Genomic DNA, 19,365 nt, shown 5'->3' with positions numbered 1-19,365 from the left:
ACTTCGAAATCGTGGACCAATTTAAAAGTTGTTCGAATTTTTTTCCTCACGCGATATATATTTGCAGAAACCTGGAATTCAGTTCAAAATTGTTTTGGCTGCTGTTGAGCTTCGGAAACGACAAATATTTGAAATCATTTTCCATCATTTCAAGCCATGAGAAATTTAGTCAATTGTTTTTAAGCTTTGGTACGGATTTTGGCCTTATTCAAAGTGCTAATTTAAAAATAAAATATAAAATTCATTCAGACTAAAATTCAGCAATTTTTTAGCGGAATTCCCCGTTTCTGACATCATTTTTTCATTCAAAACTTAATTTCGAATTGAATTGACTTCAAAAATTTTTATTGAATTGACTTTAAAATTTTTTTTATATTTTTTTCTTGTTTGCAATAACTTTTTCATAGTCATTTTTAGTGAATTAGAGGAAACATTCTAGATATTTTCGGAGTTTTTGAAGTAATTTGAGCATATTTTTCGACCCCGAATCGAGATAGTTTTTCGCCTTGCATGAATCTGCAATGATAGCCGTTTCTGGCAATTTTAAATTTGTGTAAGAATCAATTTTTACATTTTTTAACCCATTTTCTGGTGATCACACATTTTTCTAGATTCAGTTTTGAAATTGATTTTAGATTGATGTGGTTAGTTTCTCTCATGCTTCAATACATTTTTTTTGCTAATTAGAAACAATTTTTGCCTTTTTGAGCTAAATAAGAAGCTTGTTTTGTGTTTTCTGAATCCGCGTTTTCTTAACAAAAATCTATTCAAAGAAATTGAATTCATTACTTTTATAATATAATTGAATTTTTTTATGCATTTCTGATTTTGAATTAAAATCTTATTGCTAACTTTTATTCCTCCAATGTCGCACTTTTAGATACTTCTAATAATGCTATATTCTTCGACACCACCATGAAAGAAGAGATTATTGGTATCCCGGATCAATTGCGACCGCAAGAGATCCCTAAGATTGTTTCCAATAAGTTTCAACATGTTAGTTGTGATAAAATGTTTTACACTGACGGATCTAATCTAGATGAATCCACTGGCTTCGGTGTTTTTCACGAAAATTTTACCGCCTCCTACAAACTCGATGCTCCTGCTTCCGTGTACGTCGCAGAACTTGCTGCTATTTAGTACTCCCTTGGGATCATCGAAACCCTACCCACTGACCACTACTTCATATTCACAGACAGTCTCAGTGCCATTGAGGCTCTGCGATCGATGAAGCCTGTGAAGCACACCCCGTATTTCCTGGGGAAAATACGGCGGTTTTTAAGTGCTTTAACAGATAGAAATTATCAGGTTACCTTAGCGTGGGTGCCTTCACATTGTTCCATTGCGGGCAATGAAAAGGCTGACTCTTTAGCTAAGGTGGGTGCGATAGATGGCGCTCGTTATGATAGACCAATTGCTTATGATGAATTTTTCAGTATTTTGCGTCAGAGGACGCTCAAAAGTTGGCAATTATCATGGGATACAGATGAACTGGGACGGTGGCTACATTCAATTTCTCCTAAGGTATCGACGAAAGCATGGTTCAAGGGGTTGGATGTAGGTCGAGACTTCATTCGCGTGATGTCCAGACTTATGTCCAATCACTATAAGTTAAACACGCATCTCTTTCGCATAGGGCTTGTGGAAAGTAATCACTGCATTTGTGGCGATGGCTACCGCGACATTGAGCATGTTGTTTGGTCGTGTACCGAAATCTCTGGTGCTAGGTCCAAGCTGATAGATTCCCTTCGGGCCCGAGGAAAACAACCGAAAGTTCCCGTTAGAGACATTCTGGGTAGCGGTGATCTCCAGTACATGACACAGCTATACTGTTTTTTGAAAAATGCCGACATTAACATATAAAAAAAAATATCTTTTGTATATTCATCAGAATACCCAACCCACCATGTACTGATTGACGAGCATACCGTAAAACGGGGCGAATAGAAACAGTCTGCGATATATCTTACAGTGTACAAAAAATACTATAATGGTTAGAATGAATATGAAAGTTTTAAAACATGGGTCTTGACTCCCTTTATTAGGGGATGTAACGTCCATTTTGATACAGTAAGTAATTCATTGTTTTATTGAAAACAATGTTGCATGTTTCTATTCACCCCGCAATGGGGCGAATAGAAACACTCGCCAGTAAAATACGTTTTTCATGTTCTGATAGAAAATTAAAGTTTTAATTTGAATAAAACAGAACAATTGCATCATATTCATTGATATGAGAGGCAAGAAAACGATATAAAATATTAAAATAGTGGAAATGTTCGGTTTATTACTTCATGTTTGTTATCTTATGAAGGAATATATTCTATTAGAGTCCTTATTAGGAACAGAAGACTCGGGGCTGGGTCGAGCATTTCCACCGGTCTGGCATCTTCCGGCGTTTCATCTAGGACACGACATTCGGGAACATTTTGTCTTGGTGGAACTGAAACCTTGATCCATATCTCTCGGGTCAGTCCATGTCGAGCATCATGCAGCAGAAAAATCAGACTTTCATCACGTTTTTGGCAACTAGCGTGGTTGTCTACTGGATTGAAGTCTAAAAGTAACATCCGATTTATCACAGAGTAGTTGATTCTATATTTTGTAACCGCTTGACAAGGAAACAGTTTTTGCGTAAAATCTCAACAGCATCAGGCGGAGCGAATACTATTTTGGACTTTTTTGTTGGTAAGTCCTGACCATGATGGGCTGAAAATGTACAAAACATGTTCCAGACATCATTTTACATATAAAATATTATAGCATTTCTCAAATCCACATGTTTTGGTACAAAAAATATCCGCTACGGCGTTTCTATTCGCCCCGTTAATCTGCGAACCGCGAGTTTTCCATGAAACATAGGTAACGTGGTGATGAATACCTTACAGCAATCCTTTAATTCACCGTAAAAACTTGAAATGCTTAACTACCGACCCAGTATATCACACGAACAAGTTCTAAGTGAAGCAGAATGGCTTCCACAGACAAAGTTTTTTGGTATTCGGAAACGTTCAGAATTTGAGCCTCCATTTTGCAATTTTTTGAGCAAACCGACAGTAGTGCTGCTAACTCATAAATGGGGTTGCAGGACTTGTTTACTATTGAACTATACAAGAAAATATTTTTTGCATGGTTTTTAAATGTAATCAAAGACTTAGAATCGCAATTTTCAAGTTCGGAAGTTTTGTTACTATTCGCCCCACTGTTTCTATTCGCCCCGTTTTACGGTACTGGAGATACAGAAAGCTTACACAAAGCGGAAACTAGTGATGGGAAATATCGCCCAAAACGGACATCGATAGCAATCGATAATTCCTGAGCTTTTATCGATATTATCGATAAGTATCGATAATTTGACAGATAAAGTTTGCGTTAAAATTTTTTTTTTCAGACGGTGATGAAACAAAAAACAATTTCAGATGGTGAAGAAAAAAAAAACTATGACAGATAATTGAGTTGGATAAATTTCCCATGGAAGGTTATCATGTTAGCTTCCTCACAAAAAAATATTACGTCCTTGCGTGCAGCCTTCCGGCAGTTAACCGGAACATTCGCCATGGCGGACGAAAACATGCGTGTAGCCATGTTGTTAAGCTCTTTCTTCGTTTTTTTATTAATTCCTCCTCCGTTTTTGTGACAAAATTGTTGGAATAAATCTTGCGCTTCAAGTTTGCCCAGAAATTCTCGATGGGAAGCAGGTGGGGACATTGGGCGGATTCGCCGATTTCGGTACCACATCAATATTCAGCCGCTCCATCTCCTCCAACGATCGCTTCGAGTAGTTGGCCGACGTAAAATCTGGCCAGAACACTGTGTCTTCGCGCTTATGGTATTTCTTGATGAACGACGCAACTTCTGTCAGGCACTTCGTACTATAAATTTTTCCGTTCACGGCCAGCCCGGAGCGAAAAAAGAGCAACTTTGACATCCCTTCTTCGCTGATTGTTAGCCACAGCCGCACCTTCTTGGGGAACTTGGTCTGTGAAATCAACTTTACCTCGGTGCTCACTTCCTTCGTGGGGGAGGTAAAATACGAAACACCTTGCTAGTCGTTGCCATCCAGGGTGCGATAGGTCTAGTCGTCCAATACCACGCCACGTCGCGATTTGCCGGGAAAATCGACTTGACCATCTTATTCAACCGCTGTCGCTGCGTCATTGCCTGCCGCTCCGAGACCAGTGGACGGGACTGCCGCTTCCTGCATGTATGTCCATGTTCTCCAGATGCTTTTTCACTGTTTTAGAGCAAGCACCAACCTCTCGGCCAAGTGCTCGCAGCGATTTAACCACCTTTCCCTCGGTCTTCCTCTTCAGCATCCTTTGAAGCTTCTTGTCGCTCAGGGTCGTTGGCCGCCCGGAACCGGGCTTTCTTCCGATGCTCTGATCGTTGTCCAGTAGTGTCAAGATGTTGTAGATGCCAGAACCGGCATACCCGGTGTCCACAAAGTGCCGCACGATGTCCGTTTTTGACGCGGCGGGGTACCATTCTTCGAACGCGCACACTTCACTTTTTTCGCCATCCCAGTTAGAGTTTGACTGATAGAGCTGTCAATTTTGTTTGCTAACTCATGGGTTACTATGATTGATGACGCATGAGTAGTTTCGTCAGTGCGATTAAAGGTAAACCCATGAAAAATCGGCAATTTTTGTCAATTTTTTTTACCGCATACGTTAAATGCAATTTTGCTATATAAATTTGTTAAAAACAGAGACAGTGATGGCCCAAACAGAATGGATACGTTTGCGTTGCGTTGACGTCAATGTGACAGTAAATGTATGGGCTAACTGTCAAATTGCCGCAAACGCAGCCGCAACGTATCCATTGTGTTAAGGCCTTGAATGACAAATCTTACGATACTGCAAATGAAAATTCAAACAACCGGACGAGTTAAACAGTTTGTTTTGGAAAGTCTTCGGGTTTTCGCCAGGAGTGCTTTCTACAAGTAGTTTCAAGCCGAAGTTCATTTTGAAGGTTGTATAATAAGGGAAATAATTGATGCAGGCAAAATTCTGTCAATTTTTAAATGGCCAAAACTTCACAAAAAATGAATCAATTCAGACAAAACAGGTTTCATTTTACTGGAAAACTGTCCTAGTTTCCCAGTATTACTTGAGAACTGGACGTGACCAAGGGTCACTGGAAATGTTTCGGATTTCCGGAGTGTGTGCCAAAGTGTACATTTTCGCAACGCGTAGAACTTTTTCTGACATTCTGTTTCACTTAGGTTTATATGTTGTCAATAAATCAGAATTTATTTCGGGTTCATTGGTAGCCAAAACTTGAAAATTCGCCAAGGAATCATCGAGGTATGAATTTATTAAGTATGGGTGTTAATTTTGGCGGTTTTTTCCCTGTTGGGTACTATTTTTCTTTGAGCTTGCAGCACTCTACCAGAATTCAATCGAAGATTGTGGGTGTGAAGGTCTTATTAAACCAAGCAGCTTTGCAAACTTGCGTTTGAAAATTTATCTGGAATTACATTTCAAAAGGTCAGATTATTTTCAAGCGGATTTTCTCTAAAAGGTTATCTATGCAGATTTTCAAATTATTGTGGTTTTTTACGCGAATTTTTTAATTAAAGCGGTTTATCAGGCGGATTTCTGAGTTAACATGTTTTTTTCACGAGGGATGTATCCCCCGCGTATGGAAACCTAACTGTATTTGAACTTTTCTTATGAATCAATATATCTTAGTAAAAATTATCTGAATTTTCCTTCAAAAATATAAAAAAATGAGTTAAAGATCCTACTCTGAAAAAAATACAATTTTAAAAACAAAAAATGATTTTAGAAAATATCGGTGATCTCAGATTTTTTTAAATGAAGTATTTTAGATAGACAATTAGGTTGCCTAAAACATTCTATGCGTTGCATAAATGTACACTTTGACATACTCTTGAAATCCGAAACATTTTCGGTGTAGGTTGGTCACACCAAGTTCCCAAGTAATACTAATATAATACTGTTTGCCAGTGAAATGAAACCGGTTATCAAAATTGATTCATTTTTCGTAAAGTTCTGGCGATTTAAAATTCGAGAGAATTTTATTCATCTCAATTATTTTGTCTACCCCCTGTATAAATCAGGATACTTTTTTGGCGCAACAATTTCGTTGATTTGGATTTTTAGTGAAACTAAAAATTGTTTGTTGGGTAACAGATACTTCAAACTTAAACAGTTCCAAGTTAAACTAAGCAATTTCCAGAGATTTACCAATAGACTGCCGCTATAGAGTTCTCGAGGCGCGTTTGTATTAGTGCGATGTATTCGATCTTTTTTTGTTAGCTGTAAGAATTTGTTGTCACCTGTGAGAACTGTCATCTGAAAGAGAGCATAAAAAACTACCGAGTTTGATTCACACTCTCACAAATTTCAATATACAGTGTAAAGCGGGCCGTGTCGTAGTGTTTGTGTGTTTTCGCTTGGAAGCACAGGTGACAAAAAATTCTTACAGCTAACAAAAAATAAATCGTAAACATCGCACTAATACAAACGCACCTGGAGAACTCTATGCATGTCCATCACATTATAAGAGTTGGCAAGCCAAAGAAAATGCATTTTATTACAAGTTCGTATCGTTGCTTTTTATGAGATGGTGCAAAAAGTTTGGATATTTTTCCAAAGTACTCCAGTACTAAGTTGTCGAATTCATCTGTTCTTAGGAAACTAAAAACTATAAATACCTTTTTAGTTACCATTATTTCTCAGAAACTCAGTGACACCCGGGGCGAACCTTTACACCACCGCCAACAATGCTAAATCTTGTCGAATAGCAGCACTCAACAAATACCTAGCGGCAAAAGCAACTCCTGGGGTAGGGTAGGTGAGGTCTCCTTCTTTTTGGTCTCCTCCAGTAGCCTACCGCACTGACTCTGCCACGACACAAACTACTAACTTAAGCAGTGCAATAAATCGAAAAATTAAGTAATTTATTAGATATTAAATATAAGCGAATGGTTTTAATTATTAGAGATAAGTCAGTTCTAATTTTCATGTAAATCAGTTCTTTAAAAACAAATGCAACTCCCAACCTTAAAATTCCCAACCAGAAAATGGCAATGCCATACTAACCCCAGTAAATCGGGCGTAACGATCACTCCTTCTAACCAAATTCGCTTCTTTTCAAATTTAAAAGCCAATACATTGTAAACACTCCTCCGTTAAGCTACCGCATATGAGCTAGAAAATAAATAAAAAAAACTTTTATCGAAGAATTTTAGAAACATTTGAACATATTTTTCATCTTTCTCTAGTCTCTGTAAACGTTTCATGGAACTGTGAGCTGAATTATGAACAATTGTGTGTACTTTTGTCGTTCAAAATATTTTTTTCGTTTTCTTGTTGTTAAGGATGTCTTGTCTCAGTTACTGCCTCGATAATTAGAAAGGACTAATTTGATACCATTGTTATCCTTACATGGTATTGTTCCAGGTTTATTTTAGGCGAATAATTTTCGCTATGGCCCTTATGTTTTGACTTTTTTATTCAAAAAATATGTCTTTCTGATTTTGGAGGAGTATGCAAGCAATTTGAGAAAAAATAAAGACAGGCTCTGCATTTTTAAGCCTCTAGAATACTATTTCATAAATTTTGAATTGAATTTTAAATTAATTTCGTTGCTTCTGGTTTTCGAAAACGCAAATTCTTCAAAATCAATTTCTGAAATTTCTGGCCTCAAGACATTTTCTCAAGCGGATTTAAGCTTAACCCATTCCCGGTGGAGAAAAATCAGTTTTTATCTCGAACAATGAACTTTAAACTCTTGTTACTAATCAACTATATGCATAATTAACACGAACTGTATTGCGCATTAAACATCAATCTATTCTCTAACGACGTTGATCCTGTAAAGTGGTGATGTTTTGATGTTTGATCGCCACTTACTGTTGAAGTCCTAATCAGTGCGAATACGAAGGATAACAAAATAGAGAAAAACAATCGTAGCCAGCCTTTAGTATACAGAAAAATTGTGGGGCTAGCGCTAGCGGTCGTCTCTCTTGGCCGAGATTCTAGCATATGACGACTGGCTTGTTACTCCAGCATCTTACCCCGAGACCAACTAAATGGTTCCTTCAGTCTTCCAGTGTTTGTGAGATGGTAGAAAATGTGTAGCGCGTTAAACTAATACAATAAATCCCAAGCATGTAGTAAATGTAAAATAATGTTTAAAATAAACTTGATAAATTTCCCGGTTTAATATTAAATTCCCGGCTTTTTCCCGGTTCATTTTCAAATTTCCGGCCTTTTCCCGGTTTTCCAGGTTTTCCCGGTTCGCTGGCCACCCTGCATTAGGCAGTCAATAATCGTGTTAGCTATTTTGGGCATTCATTATGTTTGTTCATCTGTCTTCTTGAAATATGACAGTAAGTGACTTATGATACAAGTAATCTTTTTTTCAACGCATAACAAAACAACCTATGAGGGGGACAACAACAAACAAAACAGCACTTTTCGTACAAAAGTTTTTTTGTTGTTTAAATCATCGGAAAAAGTTATGGGAAGTTAAGGGTGAACATTAAACTACTTAACCTAAGAGTAAAAAATATTTTGATTGAAATGATTATTTTGGGGACAAAATTTGTGACATGGATTTGCATTTTGTTTTACTCAAATTAAAAATAATATTCTTTTACGTTCAGGAAAAAATACCGCGATTTAACTGTATTTCGTTTATCACGTGTTACATAGATTCTAAAAACTTTTCAGAAGTGAATTCACAACCTTTCCAGCATTTTGATTTGCTAGTCAATTAAAGTTGGATCTCTCCGGTCATCTAATAACATCTTCAACTTGTTTGCATCCAGCGCTCAAATGGTCAAGCTGATAAAAAAAATGACATTAGGGACCAACATTTCAAAATAAGTGATTTTAAAACTTAAAACAGTAACCTGGGGGCCATCCACATACCACGTGGACAATTTTGAACGATTTTAAAGTGGACAACTGCTCATATAAATTCTAAAAAATTTCTATGGACCGTGGACATCACACATATCCCCCCAAAACTGTCCACGTGGTATGTGGATGGCTCCCTGGAAATCAGAAAAATGATCTTAAATTATTATTTTTCAAATCAAAAAGCATTTTACTGCACGAACTTGTCTTGCAGAAACCGTCGAAAAGGAAACAGATTTATTTTTAATTTCTTTTAAACTTTCAAGAAAAAAATTCTTCCCTGGGCTTGGTGGTTAGCCTATAGGGCGCGTACTCCCGGGTGGCGGATGGGAGTGGGAGATGAAGAGAGTTGGCCATCTATTACTTTTCCTTTTTCCTATTATGACTTCTCTTGGCTATCTCCTATGTGAGAGAATTCTTCTACTTATTAAAATATGCTTTTATTTTACAAAAGGCTAGTTTTGAAGAATGGATCTCACACGTGGACCAAACCACCGTTTTGTTGTTTTTGTTTTTCGCTTTTTTTCTTTTTCTTCTCTTTTTTTTCTTTCTATATTGTCTTTCTTTTTTTTCTACTTTTCCTTAGAAATAAATCGTCGGTTAGATTCGGTGTTGGCGCGGCTTAAAATTATGCAATTCTGAGTTTTCAATGGCAAACGATGCTAAATACGATTGAATTTTATGACACAAAGACCCGTTTTAAAATTCACAAAAAATTTAGAGTTTTAAGGAGATGTGTCTTTATAGCTCAAATTTAAAATATTCTAAAAAGACCACAAAATGAGATTACAACTCGTATAACTTGCTCATTATCGACCTGAACAGGTTCAACTAAAACAAGAAGTCTTAAAATTTAAAGTTTTCACGGAAATGAAAAAAGTTTTTAAAAACGGTTTACTCGAAACTGTGAGTTTTGAGTTGTTGAGTCCATAAAAATATACAAAATATATTTTGTTGATTTCATACTGATTTCATATTGAAGTCTTTCTATATGCAGGGAATACCGCGTAAAAACACATAAATTCCGAAATCCGCGTAAAAAAGCGTAGAAAAACGGCGTAAGAGGAGACATTAGGCCTCTGTCATGCTGGATGCTGACCCGGGCGGTCGGTCGGGATTCTTGCCGCGGGTAAATAAACAGCCATAGGTAGAGCTGTTCATTGGCCTACGGCAGGAGTTTCGCCCGATCGCTCGCGTTGGCGTTCGGCCTGGCAGAGGCCTTAGTGTACCATTATTTATTATATCCTTTTTTCTCTTTTCTCTTCTTCTATACAATAATGAGTCAGACATTATTATTATTATTATTGTTAATTTAATATCATTATTATTTTTATCAAATTTTTTAAATGCATTACAAGTGCATCCCAACCAATGTCTTATTATGTATGGCTAGTGCTTTACTCGAAATGAGATAGTGGAAGTGCTTGAGGGTTGCACGATATCATGCTCAATTACAATGATTGCAAAAATTTAGTATTGCCGTTCTGTCTCAAATCAGTAAGTTGGATCAAATTTTTTAAATGCATTACAAGTGCATCCCAACCAATGTCTTATTATGTATGGCTAGTGATTTACTCGAAATGAGATAGTGGAAGTGCTTGAGGGTTGCACGATATCATGCTCAATTACAATGATTGCAAAAATCTAGTATTGCCGTTCTGTCTCAAATCAGTAAGTCCACTATTCTACTAGTATAGCATGGACGGTGTATACACTGGAGACCTGGCCCTAGGCCCCCTTCTATACTACACAATTACAATAACAATTACAACTTTCAAGAAAAAAAATTCTTGAAATTTTCCCAAATCCTTTTTATTAGCATTTTTTCTAAAGAATTTTTAGTTTCTATGATCATTAATGTTCAGTTTACATTGTGCAATTGTATGTATGTAAAAAATGTATGTTTAATTCAGAATATTTTGAATACTCAACTACTGCCAACAACTTTGCCAGAAACATCACACCAATCAAACAAATCGTTCTGATTTTGAAAAAAAAACCTTCAGAAATTTCAACTTCTTACGTGTTCAAAAAATCAACGTTGTAACATTAGGCAACTTAAATTTTAAAAAAATTATTGGCCACAGATTCAGCAGCCAACTGTTTAGTGCACAGGGCGTTTTCAGGGCTAGCGCTGCGATCCTGCAGACACTAACAGTCTCTCTCGAGCCGAGACACGAACCTACGACGGCTGGCCTAGCTACCCTAATCGTACCCTAAGGCCAGTTACAAAACGATAAGCATGTAAAAAGTCGTATGCAGAAACAAATAAAATAAATAAAATGTTTTTTTGAAAAACTTCGAAAACGATACTGCTGCTTCCCAAGAGCATTTCTGATTGTATTTACATCAAAATTAGTTTTTTTGCAGTCAAATTGTATAATTTACAGAAAAAATACGAATTTGAAATATGTACAAAAATGAGTTTTTCAAAAAAAAATCAAAATAATGTTTGCTCTATTTTGTGGCAAGTTTTAAATGTTTTTTAATTACCTGCTCCGCATATTAAGTTCGTCCCAAGCCCGAATTTTCACCAACATTGAGTTTCTAATAGCGAATTTCTTTATTCTACCAGCTCACCTCGTTTCGACCTGGAAGCGCACTAACTGCTGTCAAAACCCTTCATTATTCGCTCGATTTTGACCCAGTTTTGACCTACCGTGCTGCCCGAAGCGCACTGTAAAATTTGTCAGCTTCTTCAACCCACTACTGCACGTGCTAAGTTCGTAAACAATTATCTGGCATCTCTTTCTTACTTGCGTCTTAAATGGCGATGACGTTTTATTATCCCTCGGCAGTTTTGCCCGCACACAGTGGAATAAAGAAATTCGCTATAAGCGGAAATGGAAAATCGTTTAAAATCTGTACTCGTGGTATGTGGATGACCCCATTTGGTGCATTTATTTCATTCAAAAAGCAGGACTGATTAAAGTAGTCAGCTGGTCAGCGGGTCAAGTTTAGTGAATTTTCGGTTAAGAAATTGACTGCTGAAAATAAGTGTGACTTTTAAGGGACCAACTTGCAGTCCTGCACTTCCAACTTCTCCGCTTCTTAGTCTGCTTCCCTCCTTCGCTTTGTTGCATTTTCATTCTCGTCAACTTCTTTTTTTTTGCGAGCAAGGCCTCTTCTTATTTTGCGTAAGAGTTACGCGCATATTGGATGAGTGATTTATTGAAATACCCAACTCCTCCATCATTGTAGTTGCATCATACACAATACATATTTTGAAAAAATCTTGGTTACAAAATCCCGATTAAATAAAAAAAAAGTTTCCGTACTTTCCCGATGTGATTCAATTCCCGACTTTTTCCCGCTTTTCCCGATTGAGTGGCCACCCTTGGGACTAATCGTTCGTAGGGATTTAAACCTACTTGTCAGAAAAGGGGAAGTAAACTTACAACTAACTTAATTGCTAACTTATTGGCTATAAAGAAAGCTTATCGTAGCAATTGAGGATTGCAACGACTTTTGTCGAAAATTGTCAATAATTTTTTTTGACATAGCTTCTAATGGTTCAACACCAGTAAGTCTATGTATTTCGAGTGTACCAAACCAAGGAGGACGCTTCAAAATCATTTTCAGAATTTTATTCTGAATCCTTTGGAGCATTTCCTTTCTGGCTGAACAGCAACTTGACCAGATCGGTACAGCATAAAGCATTGCTGGTCTAAAAATTTGTTTGTAAATCGAAAGTTTGTTCTTTAAACAAAGTTTAGAATTCCCGTTAGTGAGAGGATATAAACATCTCGTATATTTGATGCACTTGGCTTGTATACTCTCAATGTGCTCTTTGAAAATAAGTTTTTTATCGTAAATTAGTCCCTGAATAAGTACTTAACCCTCTAGTGCCCAAATTATTTTCTAAACGGACTTCGATAAAATAACTATAAACCATTATAAACACTTTTAAAGTATTTATTGAAGCTTTTCGGAACTTCGACTGAAGTCCGCCAAATGGCGGCATTGGGCACTAGAGGGTTAACCTTGTCAGACCAACTTAAAATAACCCCATCAAGTATAAATTTGGCCATTCCAAAATGTTCATATTGTTCGGTCGTTTGCCATGAGCCCTGTGCAGCTATTGAAAAAATGACAGTTTCCTACATACCTTTTTTTCTTCGAAGCCCGAATCAAGCTGTTGGGACAAATTACTTTCACTGTTTTCGAAACTGCTTCTGTTTTCTATATCTTCCTCGTCTGAAGAATTTTCACCTGTGCTCATTGTTTCACAATAGATATCTTCCGCCTCGCAATCATTTTCATAGCAAAAAACTATACTGTCATCACTGCATTCAGATATTTGTCTCTGTCGTCTGAACAGCGGTTTAGCGAAAATGTGGTTGATTTTTGCGCATATGTGTTGTTGCTTTATTGGATTTGTTGAAGTAATCACCTGCGGTGCATCATCTGAGAATATTACAAAACTGTCTTCACTGTCACATTCTGATGTTTGCCGCGTGTGCTGCGCTCGAAAGAATTCGTGCGACATAGATACATTAACAGAACGTTCAATGTCAGGAAAAGTTTCATCATAAAGTGAAGTACATGTCGGAACAAACCGTTTACTGTTATTATTCTTCATATTTTGCTGCACTTCAAAGCTTGCTTGCTGTATAGCATCATAAAATTCTACGTCGGATTCTTGCTCGCTGCTATTTGCATCCTGTCGATAATCCTCTAGCATGTCAGCTAACAGGTTGTGGCGAATTTTTTCATTACGATTTTTGATACTCATTTTACATTTGATCTGTTTCTTGTTTGTTTCGTTACTATTTTTAGCTGTAAAGTCTTTCCCATGCCAATGTTTCTCAATTCTTTTTGATGATTTGTTGCTCAACTCGCCTAAAGTATCGTATGCCGGATCCCGTTCAAGTGTGGTATTTTCCAGAGAAAACGATATATGTTTGTTTTGATCTGGAATCGATAATCTAGCTTTTCCGGTTGTCAGTTCAAAAAACGGCGTACGGATCTTGCTATCGACAACGATATCTGGCACAGATTGTTTTTTTTTGTCGTGAAAATTTAGAGGCTGCTCAGCAGGGATAAGAATTTTAGTTATTTTTTGCCACATGTTTTCAATGAAACTAAAACTTTTCGTACTCAAATCTTTGTTTGATGACATTTTATTCTTGACCATGTATGTGCTGTCATGTGGCATTAACTGCTGTTTTGCTAAAAGCGTAACGTATGGTACATCAGATCCAGAAACACTGGGTGATATGTTGTGAGGATTGGTAGTGTAATCGGTCATCATTGTTAGGTTTTTTCGCTCTCATATATTTATGACGTATATACATTAAGTGCACCTTGCAGATGTATTCCCAACTTATGAACGAATTTCATATCAGCATTGAACAGAAACTGCCGAAAATAATATTTGCTATGCAACATTTTTCCAACAGTTCATCGTTCTTTTTCAAAGATCATTCAATCACTAATTGCTTCACAATATAGTTCCAATCTCGAAAGCAACGAATTATTTCTGAGTAATGACGTACGAAGTAATCACAATATACAGAGAAGGCCTTGCGTTTACGTATGGTAAACATGTAATTTGCAATTTCAAAACTATCTGTTATCTTCTCTGATTCGACGCTGGTAACATCCATTTTCGGAGGAATAAATTTTAGTATTAATTGTACACGTCCATTTTGATATACACGATAAATATTTAGTGAAAATTCTGATGCAATTCCTTTCAGAGATGCCAGATGTTTTTGAAAAATGTCTGCAACTGCTCGAAAAATTGGAAAAATCTGCTTGATATCTTAAAAAAATCTTTTCGTGATTCGGAAAAACTTCGCTCGCGCTGGTAAAAGTCTGTAAAAATCTGCACACATTTTGAGAAAAACTGCGCAAATATAGGGAGACTCTGACAAAAATCTGCAGAAACTATGGGAAATCTGTGAACATCTGCAAATCAATAAAAATCTGCACACGAACTCTGAAAATCTGATCTGCGTTTTGCAGACAAATCTGCACATCTGGTATCCCTGATTCCTTTCAACTGCACGCAGGGTTGCAAAATTTAATCACTTCTGACGAATTTGCTGAGGTTTTTCTGGTTTTTATTCATTTAATTTTTATTTATTTATTATTTTACGAGGTTTTAACTAGCAATATTCATAGGGAGAGATATGCGAAGAGAGTGTTGTGAGCGAAACGAACATGTAAAAATCCGAGCCAAACGAACAAGAAAGATGACACATTTAGAGGTATTGCAATCCAGCTTTTTACGCGCCATAATGGCGGAAGCTATAATGCAAAGTTAATAATCCAGCTTTTTACGCACCATAATGGCGGACGCTATAATGCAAAGTTCGTAATAAATTACACAGAAGTGGACAAATCCATCACGTTCGACTGTTCGCAAAGGAAGATTGTCTCTGGCAATCATGAATATTAATGCTTCATCGATTTCAGCAGTTCTTCCTCCATGCTCTGAAAAAAATACCATTGTGAGCCACTATTCTCATCACTGCTCTGACCGTATATTATTTGTTTCTTTTAAAACATAACGCGCCTAGTCCGTCGCAGAAACCGTGCCAATACAGTTTGTATGGCGACTATTTCTGCGACGAATTCGGCGCGTTTTGTTTTAAAAGAAACAGATAATAATTTGTATGATATATGACTAACCTTTGTATTTCAACACTCGTGAGAACGAATCTTTGATGGTTTGACATCCAGGTCTATTTTCATGGCTAGCACCAGGCATCGGTTTTGAAACAACATTTTTCATCGGAACCTTCTAGCTCGATTCTGCTTTTTCCTCACCGTGCTCAGCTGAAGATGATGTCTGTTGAGGTGATTCCAGAGGTTTCTGGTGTTTCCACTCGTCATAACTTTCAAGCGACATGTTTTGCACACACCTGATTTAAATTTCTTGATGAAATATGTCCATATGTCGCTTCGTGGAGCCATAGTTTCAATAAAAACAACTTTCACGCAATACCACAACAGAGCTTCAGAAAATGAAATGAAGTTACAACAACAATCCCGTAGATGAGAAGCGCAAAACGTCACAATTTTGTTTATCGTGGAATGTTACACAAGGTCAATAAGACATATACAGGTGGGAAAGAAAGAGACATTTGTCCAAGGGAATGGTATGGTAGCCTTCAAGCGTTACGAACATCTATTTCTGTACCGTTTATTCCAAAACTACTTTCTCTGCTGTCACAGCTTGCTTCACTTTGTTTTGGGACACAATTAATGTACTAAATATCACTTAGAATATCACATACCATGTAAAAACCTTAAGAAATTGTTCAAAACTGTCTGATATTCAATAATTGCAGTCAACATTTAGCCGGTTTGCCCGATTCAACATAAGATAAGGGTAAACTGACCATTTTTCGGGTGCCAGTGCCAGGAGTGCCAGTGATCAGAGTCAATGTTTATATAGAGTCGCGCGAAGAGAAAATCTATCGTTTCGGCAACACAGTTTTTGTGCCGTTTGTTGCCAAGAACTACGGTTCTGTTTTTCACCATGCATAAGCGGATATCGTTTTTTGAAATTCTTCACAAGGTACACAGTTTTGAAAGATTACACCGGTGATGTTTTGTTAAATTTAAGTGAACCAGTGTCCAGATTTAATGTTGGATTAAAATGTGTAAGTAAAACTTCGGAAAAAACACATATTCTTTATTACGCTCAATTACAACACTTTTCATCCACTCCTAACATTATCACCTTGTTTATTTACATTGCTCGATTGGTACCCTCGTTTGACAGATTTGGTTCCTTAGGTTTCATCTTTGCGGGACTCTTATAAACATAGACTCTGCCAGTGATGTTGGTAACGCGTCAAATGTATGGTAGCTGACAGCGATGCCATAGACCTTCCTATCTGCGCTAGTATTAGTGGTCGATTTCACTAATACAAGTTTAATTTTGGTTGCAAATAATAACACGCTGGTAGTAATAAAAAATTTCCTCCTGCCCCGAGCTTTTATTCAAGTTGTAAGCCGATTTTAAGTTTTATTTCATGTGGTTTTCCACTAGAACAAAGTTTGTTAAAACACGTAACACTAATAAACTAGGATTCATAAGTGCAATATTTTTCGAAATTGAATATCAGCTGATTTTTTTTTTTTTGAAAACAAATCGATTTTACTAGGATACAGACTAAGCCTGTATTGGTGAGCTCTGGCGTAGAAAGCTCTATTCCCGTGCATTTGTCTGTGTTAGTAAGGAACCATTCAAATATTACATAACGCGGAATTCGGCAATTTTCAACACCCCCCCCACCCCAATGTAACGCATTTTTACAAGTTTGCCACATGCAATATAACGCTTCGTTGAATACCCCCCCACCCCTGAGCGCGTTATGTATTATTTAAATGATCCCTAACAGCAAAACACAATGGGTCATGGAGGCATTTTCATCCGAAAAACTGCTGCACGCTAAAAAAAATTTTCAAGAGATCGAAAAGATCAGATCGAAAAAATAACAATCTTTTCGATCTTTTCGAAACGAAAAAATCGATCCAAAAAATCGAAATTCGGAGCGAAAAAAATTAGAGAATTAGAGAATAATAGGGAAATGTACTCAATATATAATAATAACATGTTTTATTTACGATACCTTGCAGCGTTTGTGGCGTTTGTTTTGTAAACCCTGTAGGAATCAAGCTAACAATTGTTTTGTTCGTTTACAGATTTCAAATTAAAAAAGATATAACAAAAAATTTAATAAAAAATCAACAGCTGGCCCAAAAGTTTGCAGACAATGATCCCATAAATGCCAACCGTGCCATCCGCTTGGCATTTAACCGGTATCGGTTTTGAGTGGTTGCACCAGTTCTGGAAAACAGCCTCTCGGATGGTACAGATGTTACCATCTTGCTGAGATATTCTCGAGCTATTGGATAGAGTGTAGGATACTCGCTTCTAATTGAATCCCAGATTGCCAAAGGATTGGAATCAAGACTTACGACTTTTTGGTGTAAAAAATTTCGTAGTTCCCCTGAGATACCTACAGGGGTATCAGGCTCATGGTTCAAAGATGATTCGTGCACCTTGAAGTTCAATAATTACGGTCTTATTAACTGACGCCGCCAATATCGAGAAATTTTTTTTATTGCTCACCATTTGGTGGTGAAAATTCCATAAATTGTTCGACCCGGCTTTCGGTGCAAACGATGAAATTTCATTAGGATTAGTCGTTGAGTTTTTGTTTGCAATTTGAACCATATCGGATACGTTTTTAAGCACCTTTGCATGAGCTAACGAACAGAGATAGAGGGTTTGAAAACGGGGATCTAACAGCGTCGCAATAGAAAATGTATCTACGAATTCTATATCCTTGAATTTTCGCTCATATTGTGCCTGAAACATCGTTTTCAATTGTCTGACTGGCTCGGTAGTAGGACTCATTGAGTCGATACTCTGGAATAATAGTTTTCGATAGATATAACTTGAATTAAATTCTGAAGAGCACTCTTCATCCTACCCTTTTCATGTTCTTTAACATCGGGATCACCTTCCCTGAAAGGGAAACAGTTTCACCTTCCAGCTCAGTTATCGTATGAGCCACAGGTTGCAGTAAATCGTGCCCCTCAGTAGCCGCCGCCAGTTCTGAGCCGGTTAACATTTGAACGGAAGTATACCGCAAAAGTATTAAACTAACCTTATCTGCAAGCTTAATGAAGCGTTCCGGCATCGCGTAGTTGCTGCCCCACCTGGTAGGCTCATCCTTGATTAGCTTTAATATGTCGGCATCGGAGCTAACCTCTTTGAGCTGCAGGGCACGAATCTCATCCACAGCATTGATGGATTTCTCGAAAAAAGCTACGATGGACCGTATTTTCGTCAGAAGAATTTCAAATAGAGGCAATTTGTCAATAGTGGTGATGCGACTCAAGCTGTGGTCGACACATATAACATGTCTCGCATCTCCAAAAACATTTTTTGCAGCAGACACGATGTTGGCTTCCCCATCCGTAACTATAACGGATACCTGCAAAAATTTAAAACAACATATCGTTATAAAATTTAATTTCATTATCAAAAGTGCTTTACTTTGTCCAGATCAATGTTCCATTCAACACAAACGTTTCGTAGCATTCCTGCTATATACTCCTTTGTGTGCGCTTGATCAAGTGGGTGGGCAGTTAGGGCCATCGATTTCAATTCAGCTTCGTCTTAGTGTGCCGTTACACCTAGGTAACTCTGATTGTTTCCAGTATCAGTCCAGATTTCTGCGGTCAAGGAACACGATTCAACCTTGGAAAGAGCAGTTTTCACTACACCACTTAAAATTTCGAACTTTGCATCAATCATCTCCGTGACTTTGTTCCTTGACGGAAGCTTGTACAAAGGAATTGTCACTTTGCAGAAGTGGACAAATCCATCACGTTCGACTGTTCGCAAAGGAAGATTGTCTCTGGCAATCATGAATATTAACGCTTCATCGATTTCAGCAGTTCTTCCTCCATGCTCTAGCATTGGGCGATACGACGGAGA

General features: G+C 37.3%; 2 protein-coding genes across 2 annotated transcripts in view; both read right to left on the bottom strand.

Moving 5' to 3' along the window:
* LOC129723122 (uncharacterized) overlaps window positions 1-14,612 on the bottom strand; it is a 42,995-nt gene extending 28,383 nt beyond the window's left edge. Inside the window, exon 1 of the mRNA XM_055677106.1 lies at window positions 13,003-14,612. Coding sequence (XP_055533081.1) covers window positions 13,003-14,148 — 1,146 coding nt within the window. The 5' untranslated portion in view covers window positions 14,149-14,612. The remainder of the gene's footprint in view (window positions 1-13,002) is intronic.
* Window positions 14,613-17,268: 2,656 nt separating this feature from the next.
* Window positions 17,269-19,365, bottom strand: LOC129723125 (zinc finger BED domain-containing protein 4-like). The gene is made up of 4 exons (XM_055677108.1): window positions 18,922-19,365; window positions 18,353-18,859; window positions 17,989-18,288; window positions 17,269-17,918 (listed from the first exon to the last, which is right to left on the bottom strand). The coding sequence occupies exons 1-4, from the start codon at window positions 19,021-19,023 to the stop codon at window positions 17,601-17,603; spliced, it is 1,227 nt and encodes a 408-aa protein (XP_055533083.1). The 5' UTR covers window positions 19,024-19,365; the 3' UTR covers window positions 17,269-17,600.

This window comes from Wyeomyia smithii, chromosome 2, assembly GCF_029784165.1.
Source record: "Wyeomyia smithii strain HCP4-BCI-WySm-NY-G18 chromosome 2, ASM2978416v1, whole genome shotgun sequence".
Classification (NCBI taxonomy): Eukaryota; Metazoa; Arthropoda; class Insecta; order Diptera; family Culicidae; genus Wyeomyia; species Wyeomyia smithii.
This window is presented reverse-complemented; position numbering and strand designations above follow the sequence as displayed.

Coding starts and splice junctions, on each gene's coding strand:
- LOC129723125 (XM_055677108.1), bottom strand. CDS start 19,023: ATGGCCCTAACTGCCCACCCACTTGATCAAGCGCACACAAAGGAGTAT. Junction 18,289..18,352: donor TGTTAAAGAACATGAAAAGG/GTAGGATGAAGA, acceptor CTATTATTCCAG/AGTATCGACTCAATGAGTCC. Junction 17,919..17,988: donor GGAATTTTCACCACCAAATG/GTGAGCAATAAA, acceptor TTGAACTTCAAG/GTGCACGAATCATCTTTGAA.